Genomic DNA, 23,472 nt, shown 5'->3' on the forward strand with positions numbered 1-23,472 from the left:
CACCTCCTGGCTCCTGCTCACTAAGCCAGCCTGGTTCACTTTGACTATTACGTCGCCTGCAGCCACACATTTTACATCTACAGTGGGCTGCTGTGTACTGCCCTTCTGCTGTCTGTCTGTCTGTGTTTCCCACTGCCAGGGTACACAGATTTACCTTCTGCTGCCGCTCTGCCACCAGCTATTACGTCAAACAATAGCTGCCCCTGCTGCCTGTATTTACCTTTAAAAAAAAAAAAAAAAAAAAAGGTTTAATTTCTCTGAGGTGCCCGGGTTGAAAACTGTGTTGTCCCAGTTGTGTATTGGACACGATGTGGGCTGCACGACCGCTGTCTGGGACCTCCTGTTGTGTTTATTTACAGCCCTGGTATCAACGCTAGGTACCAGGGCTATTATGTCACGCTGCCTACCTACCTGCTGCCACACTCACACTACTCCTCCATTCCTCCTGCTGCTGCTGCTGTCTGTCTGTGTTTCCCACTGCCAAGGGTACACAGATTTACCTTCTGCTGCCACGTTGCCACCAGCTATTACGTCCAACAATAGCTACTCTCATTACTCCTCCATTCCTCCTACTGCTGCTGCTGCTGTCTGTCTGTGTTTCCCACTGCCAGGGTACACAGATTTACCTTCTGCTGCCACTCTGCCACCAGCTATTACGTCAAACAATAGCTATATCTGTGTAATTTGCTGTAAAAAAAAAAAAAAAAAAAAAGTAAACCATTAAAAAAAAAAAAAGGTTTAATTTTTCTGAGGTGCCCGGGTTGAAAACTGTGTTGTCCCAGTTGTGTATTGGACACGATGTGGGCTGCACGACCGCTGTCTGGGACCTCCTGTTGTGTTTATTTACAGCCCTGGTATCACCGCTAGGTACCAGGGCTATTATGTCACGCTGCCTACCTACCTGACTGCCTGCTGCCACACACTCATCCTCCTCCTCCTGCTGCTGAATTTACCTCCTGCTGTCTGTGTGTTTCCACTGCCAGGGAGCACATACAATGGCGCTTCCACCATGCGCCACCAGCTATTTGTTACGCTCAAAAATAGCTGCATTTCTTTAAAAAAACAAAAATATATATATATATTCTTTTTATTAATACTTTGTGATATTATTTTTAGAGGTGTCCGGGTTGAAAACTGTGTTGTCCCAGTTGTGTATTGGACATGATGTGGGCTTCACGACCGCTGTCTGGAACCTCATGCTGTGTATTTACGGCCTGGTACCACCGCTAGGTACCACACAGCCTATTATGTCTCGCTGCCTGCCTCATTGACTGCCTGCTGCCACACAATCATCCTCCTCCTCCTCCTCCTGCTGCTGCTGCTGAATTTACCTCCTGCTGTCTGTGTGTTTCCACTGCCAGGGAGCACATACAATGGCGCTTCCAACATGCGTGTGCCACCAGCTATTTATTACGCTCAAAAATAGCTGCATTTCTTTAAAAAAATATATATAAAAGAGAAATAAGTGAAGAAGAAGAAGACGATATAGAAGAAGAAGAAGATATAGAAAAAGAAGAAGAAGAAGATATAGAAAAAGAAGAAGAAGAAGATATAGAAAAAGAAGAAGACGAAATAGAAAAATAATAATAAGAAGAGGATATAGAAAAAGAAGATATAGAAGAAGATGAAGAAGAAGAAGAAGAAGAAGAAGATATAGAAGAAGAAGATATAGAAGAAGAAGAAGAAAATGAAGAAGAAGAAGAAGAAGAAGAAGATATAGAAGAAGAAGAAGAAGAAGAAGAAGAAGATATAGAAGAAGAAGATATAGAAAAAGAAGATATAGAAGAGGAAGAAGAAAATGAAGAAGAAGAAGAAGATATAGAAGAAGAAGAAGAAGAAGAAGAAGATATAGAAGAAGAAGAAGAAGATATAGAAGATAAAGAAGAAGAAGAAGAAGTATATACACTACTGAACAGAATTTTGGATACAACTTCTCTTCTCTTTCCACCTTTTTTTTTAAAGGAACATCCCCACATAATCACTTGCTGTTGTTACTTGGAAAAAAAGATGTTTCTTGCATCATTCACCCTCAAAACAAGTGTTGGAAGCTATTTAAGGCCAATTCGAATAGTCAGCTCGAATAATGAGCTCGAATACCGACTCGAATAGTGAGCTCGAAGTCCGAGGTCAAATCGAATAGTAAAAAATATTCGACTCGAATATTCGACCGAATTCGAATAATTTACTATTCGAATTCGACCAAACTCGAATAATAAAAAGGGGTATCCGAGCATACTGCGCAGAAGTACCCAGGTAAACATAGGTGTCCTAACTCTGGCCCTGTAACATGCATAGTGCAGACATTCAAACATTCATTGCATCAAACCTATCTAGGTATTAGGAGCACACATCCTGACGTCCTCTCCTGGGACAGATAGCGCATCATACCAATCACACAAGGGAGCTAACGTAATGTATCCATGCGCACCATGCAAATACACCAGCATAAGCTGTGTGCATGCTGACAAAAATACAGGGGAAGGAGGGAGTGCATTGAATTAAAACCCTGGCCACAGGGGTCAGTAACAAGGAAAAAAACACATATATCCAGGCACATTGTCTCTAGTTAGGACATTAAATAAGTTATTAAGCAAAAGGGAGGTGCTGAAATGGGTGTGGCCAAAAACAGCAAAAATCTATTAACCCTTCGTACACTCGTATGCAAATGTTCAAACAAATGCATTCACAGATTAACTCATCCAGGCACAACTGTTATCCCTACAGCTAAGTTAAAAGCCGGGGTTTTAGTTCACAGAAGAATGCATTCTTATGCTTAGTCACCTATACTGCGCAGAAGTACCCAGGTAAACATAAGTGTCCTAACTCTGGCCCTGTAACATGCATAGTGCAGACATTCAAACATTCATTGCATCAAACCTATCTAGGGATTAGCAGCACACATCCTGACGTCCTCTCCTGGGACAGATAGCGCATCATACCAATCGCACAAGGGAGCTAACGTAATCTATGCATGCGCACCATGCACATACACCAGCATAAGCTGTGTGCATGCTGACAAACATACAGGGGAAGGAGGGAGTGCACTGAATTAAAACCTTGGCTACAGGGGTCAGTAACAAGAAAAAAAAACATATATATCCAGGCACGTCGCCTCTAGTTAGGACATTAAATAAGTTATTAAGGAAAAGGGAGGTGCTGAAGGGGGTGTGGCCAGAAAACAGCAAAAATCTATCAACCCTTCGCACACTCGTATGCAAATGTTCAAACAAATGCATTCACACATTTTTTGTCAGCATGCTCACAGCTTATGCTGGTGTATTTGCATGGTGCGCGTGGATACATTACATTAGCTCCCTTGTGCGATTGGTATGATGCGCTATCTGTCCCAGGAGAGGACGTCAGTATGTGTGCTGCTAATCCCTAGATGGGTTTGATGCAATGAATGTTTGAATGTCTGCACTATGCATGTTACAGGGCCAGAGTTAGGACACCTATGTTTACCTGGGTACTTCTGCGCAGTATAGGTGACTAAGCATAAGAATGCATTCTTCTGTGAACTAATACCCCGGCTTTTAACTTAGCTGTAGGGATAACAGTTGTGCCTGGATGAGTTAATCTGTGAATGCATTTGTTTGAACATTTGCATACGAGTGTGCGAAGGGTTAATAGATTTTAGGAGCCAGAACAGGTGAATTGGATAGTACTTCGGCTAGTAACTACTTCGGGCGCTGAAGGGTTAGAGGAATTTGGAAAGGGGGTTAGTGTTAGGCATTAGGAAAAGGGGTTAGTGTAAGGCATTAAGAGGGAGGGTTAGTGTAAGGAGAAAGGGTTAGTGTGAAAACAGGGAACCAGGTAACTGGTATAGTGAAATATTGGCAATGCTATATTACCAATATTTTATAGCCATGAAAATGGCACCCAATACAACAGGTAGCGCCATTATGTGTACTCATTAGAAGCAAGCCATAGAGACAGTGCATCATATCAGCAATAACCAGCGCACCGTGCTGCATGCGCTGTGAGCGGTGCTGTGCGCGATGTAGCATTGGGCGGCTGTTAGTGCGCGCAAAGCTACTTTTGGGGCACTAAGTGGCTTTTCACTGTGGCGCTAACACTTAGCGCTGGTTAGTGAATCAAGCCCATGGTGTGCAGAAAATGCATACAGAAAACTGACAGAGGAGTGTGCCCCCAGCCTCAGCTCATTACACTCACTAATAACTGGCTCTGCAGACTCCAGCATCACTACAGTACACAGCACTTGACTTGGGGTAGAGAGGTTTGGGGCTGGGCGCTGTACACAAGAGCCTGATACACACTGAATAAGGACTCTCTACAAATCTTTGTCTACAAAACTCTGTATGATTCCTTATTAGTGGCTGAGCACATGCAGTCATTAGAACAATTGTGCTGAGAGCAGAACGTTTCTTTTATCTCTATGCCCTTCATTGTCAGTCTCTTAGGACAGGGAAAACAGACCCCTCCAAGGCCCGCTGTGGCTTTAGGGCCCCCTGCGGATGCATCCCTTTCAGGGTCTATTGCTATGCCCCTAGGAATAGCTATCACACATTTACATAGTGGTAATATTTCCCAAAAATGAATAAAAACTAAACTACTTTTTGTGACCAATATAAGTTGGTCTATGTGCCCACATACACAGTCCACACACATGCTGGTTTCTTTTCTATTGTTTGGATTTTTTTCTTTAACTTAGTTGATGTTATACAAGCTCTGGCAGACTCAAGGTTGTGAAATGATCCTGAAAACTAATAAGAAAATGCTATAAAGAGATTATGCAGAAATCTGACGGTTCATCACATCTTGACTTTTTCCAGGAACCAAAGTGACTTATTAACTAATGTAGATTTTACTTGGAAGGTGTAAATTGTATATAAGAGCTCTGGAAATTCTTAGGTTTTATCGGATGCTCTGCCCTCCTCTGGAAAGACACAAGAGGGAGGGAAACCCAATACTTGTGACACAATCTAAGTCCCCAACCAAATCATCGGACAACTCATCAGGTGATTTTATAGCTATACTAGAACTTTAAAATGATTGTATTGCATCGGCTTCACATTAGTTCGTTATAAAATAGCCTCTGATTAGGTAGAGAGGCTATAACCCATCGCAAACCAACAAAATCCATCTTTTTGTTATATACTAAGGTGAAAATTTGATTGGTGAGTGTGATGTTTTGCTGAAACCAGGGGGGAGCATATATACTTGTATAAAATATATGTATGTGTAATATATATATATATATATATATATATATATACATATATATATATATATATATATATATATATATATACACTGTATATATTATTAATATATACTAAATGTAAAATGTGCATGGTTCTAGACTACTACCTTGGCCCAAAAAGTGATTATTAAAAAAATGATAACCAATTTAGCAATTCATATGATTTAGTGTTTCATTGAGACCTCCATCCACTTCTGTTTGGCAGGGTGATGGAGTTGAGTACAGGTATGCTTGCCATACAGTACATTAATAGGTGAGATTGAATTCCTAATGGTGCACATATGATTCAGCTTGCTATACATAACTGTCTGGCAGCTAGTAAGAAAATAGTTGGCTGAAGAGACAGTGTAGTGGTGGGCATGTAAGCCCACATAGATCTTGTATGTGGCCTTATTTAAACGAATCTAGTCAAGTGATTACTGATTACCATAGGAGCCCATACATGTAAATAAAAGCTGGAGGACCTTCCCTTTAACCAAGCTAGTCTACCACTGACCACTGGACTGGTATGTAAACCAGCTTTTATTTCTGTTATGAACCACTGCTGAAAATCCAAGTCAGAATTTTCAACTATTCCTACTGAATTCTATGTTTCTGTAATCTTGCAATCCCTTCCCTACGTACATATTTGTCATGCAATAAGGGGCATCTGAGAATTACACTTAATGTTATCAATTCAAAGTTTCAGAATGTTCAAGTTTGATACTGGTGTCTCCAAATGATTTTATGAAATTCAATGATTCCTGTGTAAGATAAATCAAGTTGTGAATCTGCTGTCTCTAAATACTGCTATTGGCAACTTCAACCATAATAACGCCCAAACACTGTAGCCTGAAATGTATTAAGGCCATATGTAATATTTAGAAATACATTTCTTAATACAATTAAAATGTTGAAGAGAGTAAGTTGTTAATCTCTGAGGGGTAGGTGAAGAAAATATGTTTATGCATTTTGTGTCTCTATATCACATTTTAGATTGGCAACATGGCATTTGCAGATCTTCTTGATCGACTTGGTGGGGTTGGCACTTTCCAGATCCTGCATAGCTTGCTGCTGGCATTTCCTGTCCTCATGGTGGCGACTCATAACTTTCTGCAGAACTTCACTGCTGCTTTCCCTGGTCACCACTGCGAGCCCAAACCAGCAATAAATGGAACGGAGGGTCTGTCTTACCATGACCTGTTGAGGGTGACTGTTCCACTTGATCAGAGGGGCCAACCAGAGAAATGCCACAGATACACTGAGCCCCAGTGGAGCCTTTTGCATCCCAATGCCACCCTGGACAACATCACAGTAGTGAAAACAGAGCCATGTGTTGATGGATGGGTATATGATACAAGCGTCATCCGATCATCTATTATCACAGAGGTGAGAAAACCGCTTGCGCCATCATAGATCTCTTATGCTAAGTCCCTGTGTGTTCACAGGTAATGGTAAGAGGGGCTCTTGTTTCCTCTGAAAAGCTAACTGTGCCTACTACCATAGTTACTGGGGAGGTCAACTGTAATCCTTTAGTGCAGGCTGTGCAGAAGAAGGAAATTATCCGAATCTTAAACACAAATAACATCTAATTTCTGGATTTTGACATTAAAATGTCATTTTAAATTACCTTATGTTATTAAAAACCAATAGTACAAAAGACAACAAATTAAAAGACAAGAGAAAGAATAAGCAATGTTTGTTGCAACGGGGCCATTCCCATCCAGCTGGACCCCCCCGTCTGTTTGATAGTTTTCGGTGGACACAATTTACAATGCTCAGTGCTACATTCCTGGCCATTGTCAAAAATGTTAACAGATTGTGAGACTTGCTGCAATGAATGGAAGTGTAGATAAACAAAATGTGGTATGTACTGAATGTAAGCAATATTTATTTCTCGGCCACGAGCCGAGACTGCCATACTACAGCATCACCAGTCACACCTGGCAATCATCTGTTATCCCTAAGGAGACATCGAAGAGGGGGGACAGAAGGGTGTAGTACGGGGTGCTGCTATTGAATGTGTTTCTCAATATTTTAAACAGTAGCAATATAAGGGAGGAGGGAGCAATATAGGTAAAATAATTAAAAATAATTTACGTATAGCTAAGAGAAGATTGCTTAGCTACAAGGATGATAAACCACTAATGGTTCAAAAAACTGTTTTTTGCACAATAATGGTGCATTTTTCAGACCCTTATCCCACTTCATGAGGTCTAATAATGTGCCTCGATAGCAATCAATTAATAGCTCTGAGCGTCTTTTTATTTACTTACATCAGGCAACAGAGAGTCTAGTCCAATGGAAACACATAACTCAAAAATTAGATTTGTTCATGTTACAGCACATATAAACTGTGACCCAGGCTTAGCCAGCTTACCAGAAATTATTTTTATTGCATCTTTAAAAAGTCCATAGCCTGAACCAATTCTGCATTCACTTCCTCTATATTCTCCTGTGTATGTGAAGATCTCATACTGTTCTCTGGAGCAGTGTGGCTCTATGAAGAGTTCATGTTTGTAAAGGCTGAGGCTTGTAAAGGCCAGCAGCTTTTGAAATTCTTCATTTTCCTTTTTGTTTCAGTGGGATCTGGTATGTGATCTACGTCCTATGAGACAGATGGCGCAGTCTGTGTACATGGTTGGTGTTCTGCTGGGAGGAGCCATTTTTGGTGGTATTGCAGACAGGTAAGTTTCTTTTCACTTTACTAATAAAAGTGCAATTAGGAATTATAGGGTGTGTCCAAAGAATAAAAAAAAAAAAACAATTTATCTTAAGAAGGGAACTTACTTCCAAGTGGTCAAAGGGGTTCCAGGCAAAAAATATTTATTTAGATTTTAATAATATATAATATAACCTGTTTTGCCTGTGTACTCCTGATTTTTTATGTAAAACTATACTCTGGTGCCTGCCAATAGCAAGCTTGAAGACATAAACCCATGTAAAAAGTGGTTAAGTAACTAAAAAGCATTCTACTGAAAGCCCTGCAATATACAGTTCTGCCAAACAGCTGACTTTACCGAACACTTAGCAAATTCTGCATTCATATTTCCACATGAAAAGCTGACATTACCGAGCAGAGTGATAAATCACCGCCTTGTGCGGTGATCATCGTAAAAAATGTAACAAAATGTTAATTCATAAAGATTACCGCAAGCAGTATGAGGACGGGAAATACTGTTCCCTTGGATGTGGCGATAACAATGTTAAAGGAATACTATCGATTCACATATTTTTTTCAATTGACACAGGAATTGTTTGGGAAGTGCTGCTAAGTACTTGCGTATACATTTTAGTAGCAACTTCTTTGTTTACTGTTAGCAAAATACATTCAAAGTTTACTGACGCCAAAACTGACGGCTGACTGAGCCATGAGGAGAGGGGAAATTCCCCTCACACTTGATCAGTTAACTCTATGTGTATCTCTGTGTGTGACAGAGAGAGAGACAGGACACAGGAGCTGCAGCTGTTGGGAGCTCTGTTTCTGACTGAAGTGTCTGAAGAGAGCAGAGGAAATGTAACTAATTCTCACAGCTTTTTCATATTGTTTTTGCTTTCAGAGTTTGATATGTTTGATATTTGCTTTCTGTAGTCTGATATGCAACTCTGGCTGTGCATTGAAGCAGACACCCCTTCTGCAATTGATTTGTCCCAATATAGCTAAATCCTACCCTCAATAAATTACAGCTTTTGCCTCTGATATTTAACATGAAAAGTAGGAAAATGTTTACACAGCTACTTAGACATTATTTGTACACTGTCATTTTAGAACACTTGGGTATCGATAGTATTCCTTTAAGTTAATGGAGGCACAGACCTCCCAGGCAGCTGCAGTAGAGCGGAACACGGAGAAATGTATCAACTCGGCAGCTTCCTGTGCTTCCGCAAGCCTACCGCCTGCCTACCGCCAGCCTAGTTCGGGGAATCTCCGCACTGCTATCGCAACTGTATACATTTTTATGAATGAGCAGCCAGAAGTCTAAAATATTGCCAACGGTGTTTTCCCGCATGGATTTACTTTACCGACAACACTTTTATGAATGATAGCCATTGAAGGTTACTGAAATATACCCTACATAACTTCCTTGTGGCTCTCCATGCATAATTGGTCAAGCTATGCGACTACTCACAAAAATCCTACCTACTATGGCCCCAATTCATAATGGGCTGTGCAATAAATATCAGATCGGTAAAATATTGCATCTGGTATTTTAGACGTGTGTTTGTTAATTCATTAATATTTTCACAGGTACTGTAGAAGTTTGGTAATTTACCGAAAATCATGGCTTCAATTCACAAAGACCTGTGCGGTAAATGGCAGACCAGCTGCAGAGTAGGTCTCTGTTTTGTTACTGTGTTCTCCCACTTCTGTGCAGTGACAGCAAAACAGTAGTAAAAGGCATCCCCAGCATCCCTTTAGATGTACATATTCATTTTAGTCCCTCTGAATCTGTCTATTACTCTTTCTAAACATTTTGTTAACTGCAAAAGTTTAGGTGAACGTCCAATAAACATAAGACAGGTTATGCTTAGGTGATTTCAGCACTTGCTCCTCGGCATCTTCAAACAGGAACCTAAAGGATTAATGTCTAAAGGGCTGCAGGGGAAATCTCTTTTGTGTTGGCTCTCTTCTCCGCTGCCTTGGGGGGTTGAGAAATTTGTCCCTCCCTGCACCAAATAAAGAGAAAAGCGGGAGGGGGAGGCTGTTCCTATTGGCTCTCTGCTCACTCAATCATGTGTTATCGCATGCTGAAGTTACTCTGACACATCAGAACTTGTCTTAAATAAAGAACATCCCTCTTGGCTTTACCGCATTGCTCTAATCTTTATTATGAATTGACATTTACTGACATGTGTTGAGGTATTCACCGATCAAGTCGGTAATTTACCTCACTGCTTGGTAATTTCAGCTTGCCATGCGGCAACATCCTTTAGGAATTGACATTTTACTAAATGCTCTGTAAAATCAATTTTCTGCATTACTGCATGTAGTGGCGTACATAAGAAGCTGTGGGCCCTGATGCAAGTTTTACATTGCCCCCCCCCCCCCCCCCTCAGCACTCTATACATAACAATTGATACAGTGCACCAGAACCTGCCATTAGCAAATACAGTGTCAGAGGTGGAAGAAGGGAATGGGTAGCAGTTTGTTAAGGATTACCACTATTCAGAGTATTTATAGAAGTGATTATTATGAGCACAGGCCCAATAGAGAGCTAATACTGTAGTTGAGGGAGGGCCCCTCAAGGCCTCATTGACCCAAGGGCCCCGAAGCGGTCGCAACCTCTGCACCCCCTATTGCTATGCCCTGGCCCTGACCAATGTGGTAATGCTTTATGAATCAGGGCCTATATGTCCATTCAGTTTCATACCTTGCATGAACTAGTTAACCTCTTCACTACTGAGGGTATTTTCCCCTTCTGTACCAGAGCAATTTTTACCTTTCAGCGCTCCTCCCTTTCATTCGCCTATAACTCTATCACTACTATTGTTTTCAGTAATTACTTTATTTTTTATGCATTCCAAGGGGAAAAACAAGGGAAAAAATGAAAAAAAAATACTTTTTCTCCAATTCCATCCCCTATAGTTTTAAAATAAACAATGCTATTCTAGATAAAACCCACACATTTTATTTGCCTATTTGTCCTGGTTATCACAACATTATCATAACATTTAAATTGTTTCCTTAGTATAATAGTATAGTGATAGTGAAATATAGTGGTTTTCTCATTGTACACTGCCAGTAATTACAAGCTCTTATTTGCAAATATATCAGTAATATATACCTTCATGACATACATATTTAAGAAACTGAGGGCCATGTGCAATTCAATTTTTCACCTAAGTTTTCTCCTAGGAGATAATTTTTCAACAACTGTTTAAAATAGATTTTCAGCATTTTGTAATGGAAAAAGTACCAAAACTTAGGTGAAAAGTATTATTAAAATTATTTTGAGTATTTTTTTTTTTTTGCTTGCTGGTGGCTTAAAAGGAATTTTATTGACAAGTTTAAAAATATCACCTAGGAGGAAACTCAGGAGAAAAAGTTAATTGCATATGGGCCTGAGTCCCTAAGGTAACTATTTAGGTATTCTATTTTCAATCCAGTCACTTTGTTTTTTTTTTTGTTTTTTTACAAGTGTTTTATTTTGGTCACAAAGGAAGGTAGGATAGAAAGGTGCTGGCACTGCAGCTAGGGGTTCAGGGAGGGTTGCAGGGGTGCAGACCAGGCATCCGGTGCGATGCAGATAGACCAGCGTGCTCAGGCTCAGATAGACATCATACGCAGGCAGAGAAAAGGATGAGAAATGCCGGCACTGCTGTAAACTGCTTGTTTATTCATAACCCATGGTGCAACATCGTGGATTCAATTGTATGCATATTGAGACGTAACATACCGGTTTGCTGGTAAAGCTGTGCGGTGGGTGCTGGGGGATGAGAGCCTTACGCCCGTTTCGCGCAGATGCGCTTCTACGGAGGCTGCGGAGGGCGGATGTTTGCTGTCAGTTTAAATCCTAAACAGATCAGATTAGTGTGCAGCCAAATGCTGCTAAAGGCACTGCCTCCTCTCCACCAAGGGCGGCCAATGACATGCTGGGTTACAGTTCAATCCAGCATGGGACGCATGGGGAGTAGCACTTCCTGGATACGGTGGCCTAAATAGGACAAACCTATTAGAAGTCCTTTGCAAGTCTGCATAAGGCCCGGTTCACACTTGCGGTTTTCTGCCAAACGGACCGGATGACCTGACCGGATCCGGACCGGATCCGGATCGGAACCGTACGGTTCTCATCCGGATCCGATCCGGATCCGGTCAGGTTGCATCAGGTGTTCCGACATACTGCCAACATCTCCAGCACGTGTAAAGTCACTGCTGCTCCACTCCAAAATGCTTGCCCATGTGTCCCCATCCAAAATCGCTGCTACAATACGCATAGGAAGTGGGGTAGAACATCCGGATTTTTAGCCAGTGTGTTGTGCGCTCTCCGGTTCTCATTGGTTTGTATTGGCCGGATGGTGCAGTCCGGCTCCGCTCCGGATACAATAAAAAATAGCGCATGTTGGGTCTTATGCCGGAGTCCGGATCCGGTCCGGATCCGGTCCGGACGAAACGGACGCATGTGAACGGACGCATAGGCTTTCATTGCTATGCCGTGCGTCCGTTCCGTCCGTTCTGTATGCGGTCCGGCTCCCACACGGCGATTCCGGACGGCGACCGCTAATGTGAACCGGGCCTAAGGCTGTCGTATCATAGATGGAGCTCAAGGCTTCCATCTAGTGACAGGAAAAATGTATAGCGGGCTGGACTTTTTACAAAGGGAAATTAAAGTGACAGTGCACTAATATATGTAGGATTGCCAAATAGAAATATAGACTGGCAAATATAATTTGCGATATGATATAATTAATTTCAAAACCCATAAAAAGTGTTAAGAAGGGACCCGAGGGTCTGTGCTACAAAAAATAGTGGAAGAGGTATAAAACTAAAAATGCGCTGTAATATGCGCATAATCCTGGGTAACTCAGATTGAGGTAAGGAGGTCAGTAATATAGCTGTTAAGACTTATTCAACAACACAAATATAATAAACATATAATAACCCGCCCCTCCCCCCTGCACTCTTCTACAATGTTTATTATATTTGTGTATCTATGATACGACAGCCTTATGCAGACTTGCAAAGGACTTCTAATAAGTTTGTCCTATTTAGGCCACCGTATCCAGGAAGTGCTACTCCCCATGCGTCCCATGCTGGATTGAACTGTAACCCAGCATGTCATTGGCCGCCCTTGGTGGAGAGGAGGCAGTGCCTTTAGCAGCATTTGGCTGCACACTAATCTCTTTAGGATTTAAACTGACAGCAAACAGCCGCCCTCTGTATTTCTATTTGGCAATCCTACATATATTAGTGCACTGTCACTTTAATTTCCCTTTGTAAAAAGTCCAGGCCGCTATACATTTATTGTCACGTACCTTGGTGGATGGAGACCGGTATGCTGAGGACAGCAACTCCTGCGACTTGCCAACTGAGGTCCTGAGGTTGGAACAGGAGCCAACAGTAACCAAGGGGCAGGAGCGCATGCAGAACCGAAGCGGAGATCAGGTTGGTTAAGCAGCGCAACAGGCTGAGTCGGGTACTGCAATGACTTAGAAATCCAGTAGAACAGATGACAGATGTTAACCGAGGAGTTGAGTAGATCTTTGGACAGGCAGAGTTCAGCAACAGATCGGATTCTCGATCAGGCAGGAATTGGGCAGCAGGACGGGTTCTCAGACAGACAGAGGTCGTTAACAGAGCGGGCAGTCGTACAAAGCAGAGGTCGGCAATGGAGCGGGCAGTCAGACAGGCAAAGATCGGCATTCAGAAGACAAACAGGCAGACTCTAGGTCAGGTCACGGGAGTACACACTCACAACTAGCTGCAATACTACAGCACTGGAGAGAGGCACTCTCCAGGCTTAAATAGGCCATTTGGCGCCAGTGCGCAGTGCATCATGCCGTGCGCACACGCACACGCGTGCGAACGCAACAGGAAGGGAATATGCATAAAGCAAAGTCTCCTATGCGTGCACACACAGCGCTATGCCAGCAGCTCTTGCCACCAACGGTTACGTGGCGCGCGGTGCGCAGAACGCCAGATCCCCACTACACTTGGAGACCCACCAGCATCCGTTTGTGCCAGCCGCCGGACCTGGACAGGTAACTGACTGTGACAATGCCCCCCCCCCCCGCCCTAAGGGGTAGCCTCCGGATGCTCACTGGAGCTGGTTTGGTAGGGTACCTTTTATGAAAATTCTGGATCAAACGTGGGGCATGCAGATTAGAGGCTGGTTCCCAAGTATTTTCCTCTGGATCATAGCCCTTCCACTTGACCAGATACTGTATCCGATTGCCCCTTCTTTCTTGAATCTAGAATTGCCTCTACCTCAAATTCTTCTTCTTTATCAATGAGAACTGGAGGAGGTGGTTCAATACTTCTCCCAGGAAAAGGATTAACAACTGTAGGTTTCAATAGTGAATCATGGAATACAGGATGGATCCTCATACTATCAGGAAGATTTAACTGATAGGCAACATTGCCAATTCTTCTTTTCACAGGAAAAGGTCCAATATATTTTGGTCCTAACTTACGAGAAGGACAGGAGAGTTTAAGGTTCACCGTGGACAACCAGACAGAGTCCCCCACTTTGAAGTCCAAGTCACCTCTTCTATAACAGTCTGCTTTCCTCTTGAAAACTTCCTGAGCTTATACCATGACTTGTTGTAATAACTTATTGTTTTTGGACAGAGCATTAATATGTTCATTAGCTGCAGGAACGGAAGTTTCAGAGACTAGATCTGGTAAGATAATGGGATGAAACCCATAATTTGCAAAAATGGTGACTGTTGTGTTAATGAATGAATGGTGTTGTTGAAAGCAAATTCAGCCAATGGAAGTAGATTAAACCAGTTGTCTTGTGAGAAGGCAGAGAAACATCTTAGATACTATTCAAGAGTTTGATTGGTTCGTTCTGTTTGACCGTTTGATTGTGGATGGTAGGCAGATGAGAAATGAAGTTGAATATCCAGGGATTTACAAAGACCTTTCCAGAAACGGGACGTAAATTGTGGACCTCTATCCGAAACAATGTCAGTCGGTAAGCCATGCAGGTGGACAATCTCCTTAATGAAGACCTTAGCTGTTCCCTGAGCCGAAGGTGTTCCTAGCATAGCAGTAAAGTGTGACATTTTTGAAAGCCGATCGACTACCACAAAAATTGTATTAAATCCTTCTGAATCGGGTAATTCCACAATAGAATCCATATATATGGAATGCCAAGGAAGAACTGGTAGTGGATTCAGAAGACCCCATGGCTTGAGATTAGAGCCTTTAGATCGATTGCAAACTGAGCAGGAGTTCACATAGGTCTTGCAATCTTTCTTAAAGCGGTCTAACACCCAGCATTACAACTTTGCTTTAAAAGATTGCTTACAGCTTAGAAACTATTATGCCAGATTTTTTTTTTAAGCAGAAATTCACTGAATGGGTTAAACATGACATTTTAGTTTTGCATTTAGCTAGAAATCTGTGCTTAGGTTTAGTTACAAATGTATCTTTGTTTGGAATGCAAATAGACCTCTGAAAAGCCTGTCTGGGAAGCCCTCTGTGCTCTCTCAGAGAGGTGTTTGTTTATTTACATTGTAAATAGATACATTTGTATCTAAACCTTAGCACGGAGGAGGATTTCTAGCTAAATGCAACACTAAAATGTCATGTTTAATCCATTCAGTTAATTTCTGCTAAAAAAAAATCTGGCATAATAGTTTCTAAGCTGTAAGCAATCTTTTAAAGCAAAGTTGAAATGCTGGGTGTTAGACCACTTTAAGACCCGGCCACCAGAGGTATCGTTGCACCAATTCCTGTGTCTTAGCAACTCCAAAATGACCTGCCAACTTATGGTCATGACACATCTTGAATACTGCAGTGCGAGACTCTTCAGGAACAAATACTTTATTTCCATGCATCCACAGACCATCCTTGAGACTGAGTGAGGATTCCATAGTTGAAGGAGGAACAACACTGCAAATCTTATCTACTAATTCTGATTGCATCAGTAAAAAATTTTGATCGGACAAGATGGTGTCAGGCAAATTTTGGGGATTATCATCAGGAAACATCTGGGACAATGCATCTGGCTTGACATTCTTTGATCCGGGTCTATACGTAATGTGAAATGTGAACCTGGAAAAAAAAGTGCCCATCTGGCTTGCCTGGTATTTAGTCTTTTTGCTGTCTTAAAGGGAACCTAAACTGTATTTTTCCTTTTAAAATAATACCAGTTGCACAGCTCTCCTGCTGATCCTGTGTCTCTAATACTTTTAGCCACAGCCCCTCAACAAGCATGCAGAGCAGGTGGTCTGACTGAAGTCAGATTGGATTAGCTGCATGCTTGTTTTCAGGAGTGTGATTCAGCCACTGCTGCAGCCAAAGAGATCAGCAGGACTGACATGCATCTGGTATTGTTTAAAAGGAAACATCCATATCTTTCTCAGTTAAGGTTCCCTTTAAGATACTCCAAGTTCCTGTGATCAGTATATATCAGAATAGGATGGACTGCCCCTTCAAGTAAATACCTCCATTCTTCTAAGGCCTCTTTAATAGCTAGCAACTCTCTATCACCCACATCAAAATTTCTTTCTGCTTCTGATAGTTTTCTTGAAAAGAAGGCTACTGGGTGGAGCAATGCCTTAAGTCCCTGTCTTTGAGATAATACTGCCCCTACTGCTGATTCAGATGCGTCTACTTCAAGGATAAAGGATACATTTGGATCCGGGTGTCTAAGAATAGGAGCAGTTCTGAAGTGCTGTTTTGGTTTCTCAAAAGCATCTTGAGCCTGTTGACTCCAACAAAAACGAGTTTTTTGACGGGTTAGTTGGGTAATTGGCAGGATGATAGTAGAAAAATGTCTTATAAATCTGCGATAAAAAATTTCAAATCTGATAAATCTTTGTATCGCTTTTTTGTTTGTGGGAGGTGGCCATTCCAATATTGCTTGAATCTTTTGAGGATCCATGACAAATCCTTCCTCAGAGATTATGAATCCCAAGAATTGTATCGATCTTTGTTCGAATTCGCATTTTTCTGCCTTAACATAAAGCTGGTGAAGTCTTAGCTGGGTTAGTACCCGTGAAACTTGTTGGCGATGTTCTTCTATGGATGCAGAAAATACCAGGATGTCATCCAGATACACAATGATAAAACGATTCAAAAAGTCTTTTAACACATCATTAATAAAGAACTGAAATGTAGCTGGGGCATTGCATAACCCAAACGGCATTACAAGGTACTCGAAGTGTCTGAAGCATGATCTGAAGGCCGTTTTCCACTCATCCCCCTTTCTAATCCTTACCAAGTTATAGGCGCCCCGTAAATCTAATTTGGTGAAGATTCTGACTTCTCAAAGCTTTTGAAAGAGTTCTGGTACGAGAGGTAGGGGGTAACGTTTTTTTATCAGTTACTTTGTTCAACTCCCTGTAATCGATGCAAGGCCATAAGGATTTATCTTTTTTCTGGACAAAGAAAATACCAGCTCCGGCTGGGGAAGTGGATGGGTGAAGAAACCCTTTTTTAAGGTTTTCTTCTATATATTGTTTGAGGGTTTTTTGTTCAGGTTCCGAGAGTGAAAACATTCGCCCAAAGGGAACTGCTGCTCCAGGTAACAAGTCAATTGGGCAATCATAGGGCCTATGAGGGGGTATTTGATCTGCTTTCTTTTTATCAAACATGTCAAGGAACTGATGATAATGAGGAGGAATTGTATTCCATAAATCCGAGGTACATAACAAGGGTCCGGCTGTTACGAAGCATACACTGTCACAATAGGTGGGATTATACCAGATCAAATTTTAGGTGTTCTTGGTGGTTTTCGAGTATGGTGGCCAAAGCAGGAACGGACTCCAGGGTAACAGGTCCGGAATTAATAGCAGAGTCATCCGCCAAATGAATGTGAAGTGGTTCTTTACGAGACTGTGTAGGAACACTGTGGGTTGTGGAGAAGTCGATGTCCATAAAGCAACTGCAGGCTCCAGAATCAATAATAGCTGCTGTTTTAAGTGGTCTTCCTGGAAGCTGAAGAGAAATAGGGACAGTTAGATGGTGAGCATTCAGAACAGGAAGTGTGGATGATGCAGTCCCTACGTGAATTTTCTTACCAGGAGGACGGACAGGACACTATCCGATGAAGTGACCGGCAGCACCGCAGTAGAAGCAGAGTCTTTCTTGTCTTCTTCTAGTCCTTACTTCAGTAGTCAGAGCTGGGCGGATAACACCCAACTGCATGGGTTCTGGTTGATCATTAACCACAGCAGGTGCTGGAGGAGGTGAAGGAGTAACAGGTAACAGGAAGGGACGAGAAGAACTGGTTAGTGATCGTTCCAACTGTCGCTCATGGAATCTTCGATCAATTTGGATTGCAGATAGCACTAAAGCATCAAAGGTGGCAGGTATTCCTGTACGGGCGAGTTCATCTTTGAGGGACTTTGATAATCCTAGACGATATTGGTGTTTAAGAGCTGATTCATTCCAATCAGTATCGGATGCCCAATGATGGAATTCAGAAGTGTACTCCTCTACAGGCCTTCTGCCTTGACGAAGGCTGCGGAGTGATGCTTCAGCTGTGTCCCCTCATTGAGGGCCGTCATATAAGACTGCTATAGCGGTGAAAAAGGTTTCAGTAGAGGTTAGGTTTTGGTGTTTTTGTTCCATTAAGCGATGAGCCCATGACTGTGGTTCACCTTGCAATAATGAAATGATAAATCCCACCTTGGTTTCCTCAAGTGCAAAGGTTCGGGGTTGCAGAGCAAAGTATAACTGGCAGGAACGCTGAAAGGCCCGAAATTTGGTGCGGTCTCCTGAGAACCGATCTGGAATAGGAACTCTAGATTCAGGAATGGTGGCAGGAACAACAGCAGCTGGAACAGGAGCTGGAGGTGTGCGGTGCAGCAGCAGGGGCAGGTGCTACAGGGGCAGTGGGAGTGGCTTCGGCTAAGGCATTGATCAGTCCTTCCAGTTGCATATGACCAGCTTGAAGTTCCTTGATTGCCTCGGTTAGTGTAGATATCTGTTTGCATAATGTCCCCAGGGCGTTTGCTGCCTCAGTGGTCTCCATGTTGTGGCTGTAGTATTTTGTCACGTACCTTGGTGGATGGAGACCGGAAATGCTGAGGACAGCAACTCCTGCGACTTGCCAACTGAGGTCCCTGAGGTTGGAACAGGAGCCAACAGTAACCAAGGGGCAGGAGCGCTTGCAGAACCGAAGCGGAGATCAGGTTGGTTAAGCAGCGCTCCCACAGGCTGAGTCGGGTACTGCAATGACTCCGAAACCCAATAGAACAGATGACAGATGATAACCGAGGAGTTGAGCAGATCCTTGGACAGGCAGAGTTCTGCAACAGATCGGATTCTCGTACAGGCAGGAAGTCGGCAGCAGGACGGGTTCTCAGACAGGCAGAGGTCGGTAACAGAGCGGGCAGTCGTACAAGGCAGAGGTCGGCAGTCAGACAGGCAAAGATCGGCATTCAGAAGACAAACAGGCAGACTCTAGGTCAGATACAGTACACACTCACAACTAGCTGCAATACTACAGCACTGGAGAGAGGCACTCTCCAGGCTTAAATAGGCCGTTTGGCGCCAGTGCGCAGCGCGTCACGCCGTGCGGATGCGCATGCGCACACACGCGAACGCAACAGGCAGAGAATATGCATAAAGCAAAGTCTCCTACGCGCGTGCGCACAGCGCTACGCCAGCAGCTCTTGCCACCAACGGTTACGCCGCGCAACACGGCGCACAGAACGCCAGATCCCCACGCCGGGGAACTACACTTGGAGACCCGCCAGCATCCGTTTGTGCCAGCCGCCGGACCTGGACAGGTAACTGACCGTGACACCACCCAAGTAAATTGGTTAGTCATACCTCCCACTTAGCCCACACCTGAGCCACCTAATACATCATAAATGTGGGAGTGGGTCATGGGCATGAACAAATCTCTCAATAGAGTATAAACACACACATACAGTATATGTGTGTGTGTGTGTGTAGACCCTGCTAATAAAGACATACAATATGCATAGCATAACAACATTGCTGTGGGGGGTGTCTAACCTTAGTCCGTAAACTGATTGGTCAGCGTGAACTAACATCATCCCACTGAGAGGCGCTACCATCTAGCGATAGGTGGAGTAGTAGGCGTCATGGCGGTAGGTGGCTCCATTCCACAAACCGTACACTGTTAGGCTGCACCATCATCTAGTGGTAGACGGCATCAATGTACCAGCCGCAGCCTGATTCGCCAGTCCTCTGAGTCAAGGTGAGGGGCGGCAATAATCCTCAAGCCACAACCTGATTCGCTAATACATTCGTATTGACAACAACATTATTATAGCAATGGGTAGCACCGCTATACAGCGGTATTTCATATTGAACTCATCACTCATGTGTATTGGCATCATGAACAATAGACGGTATTGATGCGCAGTGATATTATCATTTGGCCAAAATGGGGAAAAAAATAAAATCAGCCCAGAGTACCCACCCAGCCCGGAAACTGCCCAACGTAGAACTGATATTGGACCACGTCTGTAGCAAAAGGGAAGGAGCCAGGGCATAGCAATAGGGGGTGCAGAGGTAGCGACCGCATTGGGGCCCTTGGGCTAGAGGGCCTGAGGGGCCCTTCCTCAACTGCAGTTTTAGCTCTCTATTGGTCCTGTGCTCATAATAATCACTTCTATAGATACTTTGATACTTTGAATAGTGGTAATCATTAACAAACTGCTCCTCATCTCTGACACTGTAGTTGCCATTGGCAGGTTTTGGTGCGCCGTATTAATTGTTATGTATAGAGTGCTTGGGGGGGCCCCATTGTAAATCTTGCATCGGGCCCACAGCTCCTTAGCTACGCCACTGGGAGGAGCTCTATCACCTAGGTAACAGTGCTATAGCACAGATGAATTTACCTCAGGATCAATATATCGATATACACATAATGTGCATTGTGACAAATGCAGTGAAGCATACAGAACATGAAACCGCAAACACGCACACCAAGCATTAAGCAATATCGCTCTCCAGCTATCCCTATTGTTAATGCATCATATACAGTGGCTTGCAAAAGTATTCGGCTCCCTTGAAGTTTTCACATTTTGTCATATTACTGCCACAAACATGAATCAGTTTTATTGGAATTCCACATGAAAGACCAACACAAAGTGGTGTACACATGAGAAGTGGAACGAAAATCATACATGATTCCAAACATTTTTTACAAATAAATAACTGCAAAGTGGTGAGTGCATAATTATTCGGCCCCCTTTGATCTGAGTGCAGTCAGTTGACCATAGACATTGTCTGATGAGTGCTAATGACTAAATAGAGTGCACCTGTGTCTAATCTAATGTCAGTACGAATACAGCTGCTCTGTGAGGGCCTCAGAGGTTGTCTAAGAGAATATTGGGAGCAACAACACCGTGAAGTCCAAAGAACACACAAGACAGGTCAGGGATCAAATTATTGAGAAATGTAAAGCAGGCTTAGGCTACAAAAAGATTTCCAAAGCCTTGAACATCCCACAGAGCACTGTTCAAGCGATCATTCAGAAATGGAAGGCCATCCACCTAAACTGACAGGCCGAACAAGGAGAGCGCTGATCAGAAATGCAGTCAAGAGGCCCATGGTGACTCTGGACGAGCTGCAGAGATCTACAGCTCAGGTGGGAGACTCTGTCCATAGGACAACTATTAGTCATGCACTGTACAAAGTTGGCCTTTATGGAAGAGTGGCAAGAAGAAAGGCATTGTTAACAGAAAGCATAAGAAGTCCCGTTTGCAGTTTGCCACAAGCCATGTGTGGGGACACAGCAACCATGTGGAAGAAGGTGCTCTGGTCAGATGAGACCAAAATGGAACTTTTTGGCCAAAATGCAAAACGCTATGTGTGGCAGAAAACTAACACTGCACATCACTCTGAACACACCATCCCCACTGTCAGATATGGTGGTGGCAGCATCATGCTCGGGGGGTGCATCTCTTCAGCAGGGACAGGGAAGCTGGTCAGAGTTGATGGGAAGATGGATGGAGCCAAATACAGGGTAAACTTGGAAGAAAACCTCTTAAGGATTGCAAAAGACTTGAGACTGGGGCGGAGGTTCACCTTCCTACAGGTCAACAACCATAAACATAAAGCCAGGGCAACAATGGAATGGTTTAAAACAAAACATATCCATGTGTTAGAATGCCCCAGTCAAAGTCCAGATCTAAATCCAATCGAGAATCTGTGGCAAGATCTGAAAACTGTTGTTCACAAACGCTGTCCATCTGTTCTGACTGAGCTGGAGCTGTTTTGCAAAGAAGAATGGGCAAGGATTTCAGTCTCTAGATGTGCAAAGCTGGTAGAGACATACCCTAAAAGACTGGTAGCTGTAATTGCAGCAAAAGGTGGTTCTACAAAGTATTGACTCAGGTGGCCGAATAATTACGCACACCCCACTTTGCAGTTATTTATTTGTCAAAAATGTTTGGAATGATGTATGATTTTCAATCCACTTCTCACATGTACACCACTTTGTATTGGTCTTTCACGTGGAATTCCAATAAAATTGGTTCATGTTTGTGGCAGAAATGTGACAAAATGTGGAAAACTTCAAGGGGGACGAATACTTTTGCAACCCACTGTATATAATCTGGGAGAGAGTGATTGCACTAATAGTATAGTCCTGCATAGTGGTCGTATCACCACTAAACCGCTACTGATGATTAAAGTGGCAGAGCTCCAAATTACTGAAGGAGATCCAACTACATCAATACATTCCCCACATGTAAAGGGAATACACCAAAGCTTACTTTTGACAGACAAAATGAGATGAAAATTAAACAGCTGAAAAAGACCTAACCTCCATTAACAATACAATATTGAAACCCCGCCCCCCTCCACTAATTAAATCATAGAATGTCACACTGACTCAATTCACCGAACATTACTTGGGGGGGACACATACAGTATAATGGTCTTGAAACATACGCATTTAAGCATTGTGTCCATTGATGATAATCTATGGAAAACAGAGCCGGGACAAGGTCCTCCAGCACCCAAGGCTGAGACACCAAAGTGCGCCCCTCCATCCCTGCCTCCCCAGCCATCACACACTGATTGCTATTGACTAAGAGGCGCCACAGGGCCCACAACCTCCCCAACACCTTAATATCTAGTTATCTGGCTTGCAGTCACTGCCATGTATCCCCTTGTATTATTTCTTTCTGCTTCAAACACAATTAGGAATGACAGCTGAATGAATTCTGCGCCCCCTCCTACACTGCGCCCTGAGGCTGGAGCCTCTCCAGCCTATGCCTCGGCCCGGCCCTGATGGAAAACGTCATCTTAAATAGCTCCAATCAGAAACACACATGCCAACATGGCATACCATAAAATTGACTAATAAAAGTTACATTTTTAGGTACAACAGTCCCCGGTTAACGAACGAGATAGGAACTGTAGGTTCATTCTCAATCTGAATCTGTTCTTACGTCAGAACATTATGCCATCTATGTCCCCGGTACCTCCTCTGTGCCCCCCTGTGCCTCCTGTGTCCCCCTCTGCTCTCTGTACCTGCTTATACAAGTTTAAAAGCCTTTGTTTTTTTTTAAAATCACATTTTCTCAAATATCTACAAGTCCATTTTGAAACATTTTTTTTGACTTGTTCCCATGGAAACACAAAATCCATGCCATTCGTATCGGCG

At 43.0% G+C, this 23,472-nt stretch overlaps 1 protein-coding gene across 1 annotated transcript in view; it reads left to right on the forward strand.

The window, feature by feature from the left end:
- Window positions 1-23,472, forward strand: part of LOC137537882 (solute carrier family 22 member 20-like) — a 390,369-nt gene that overhangs the window by 269,293 nt on the left and 97,604 nt on the right. Inside the window, exons 3-6 of the mRNA XM_068259827.1 lie at window positions 6,200-6,592; window positions 7,787-7,890; window positions 9,453-9,468; window positions 13,152-13,307. Of these exons, the coding sequence (XP_068115928.1) occupies window positions 6,200-6,592; window positions 7,787-7,890; window positions 9,453-9,468; window positions 13,152-13,307 (669 nt within the window). The remainder of the gene's footprint in view (window positions 1-6,199; window positions 6,593-7,786; window positions 7,891-9,452; window positions 9,469-13,151; window positions 13,308-23,472) is intronic.

This window comes from Hyperolius riggenbachi, chromosome 11 (genome assembly GCF_040937935.1).
Source record: "Hyperolius riggenbachi isolate aHypRig1 chromosome 11, aHypRig1.pri, whole genome shotgun sequence".
Taxonomy (NCBI): domain Eukaryota; kingdom Metazoa; phylum Chordata; class Amphibia; order Anura; family Hyperoliidae; genus Hyperolius; species Hyperolius riggenbachi.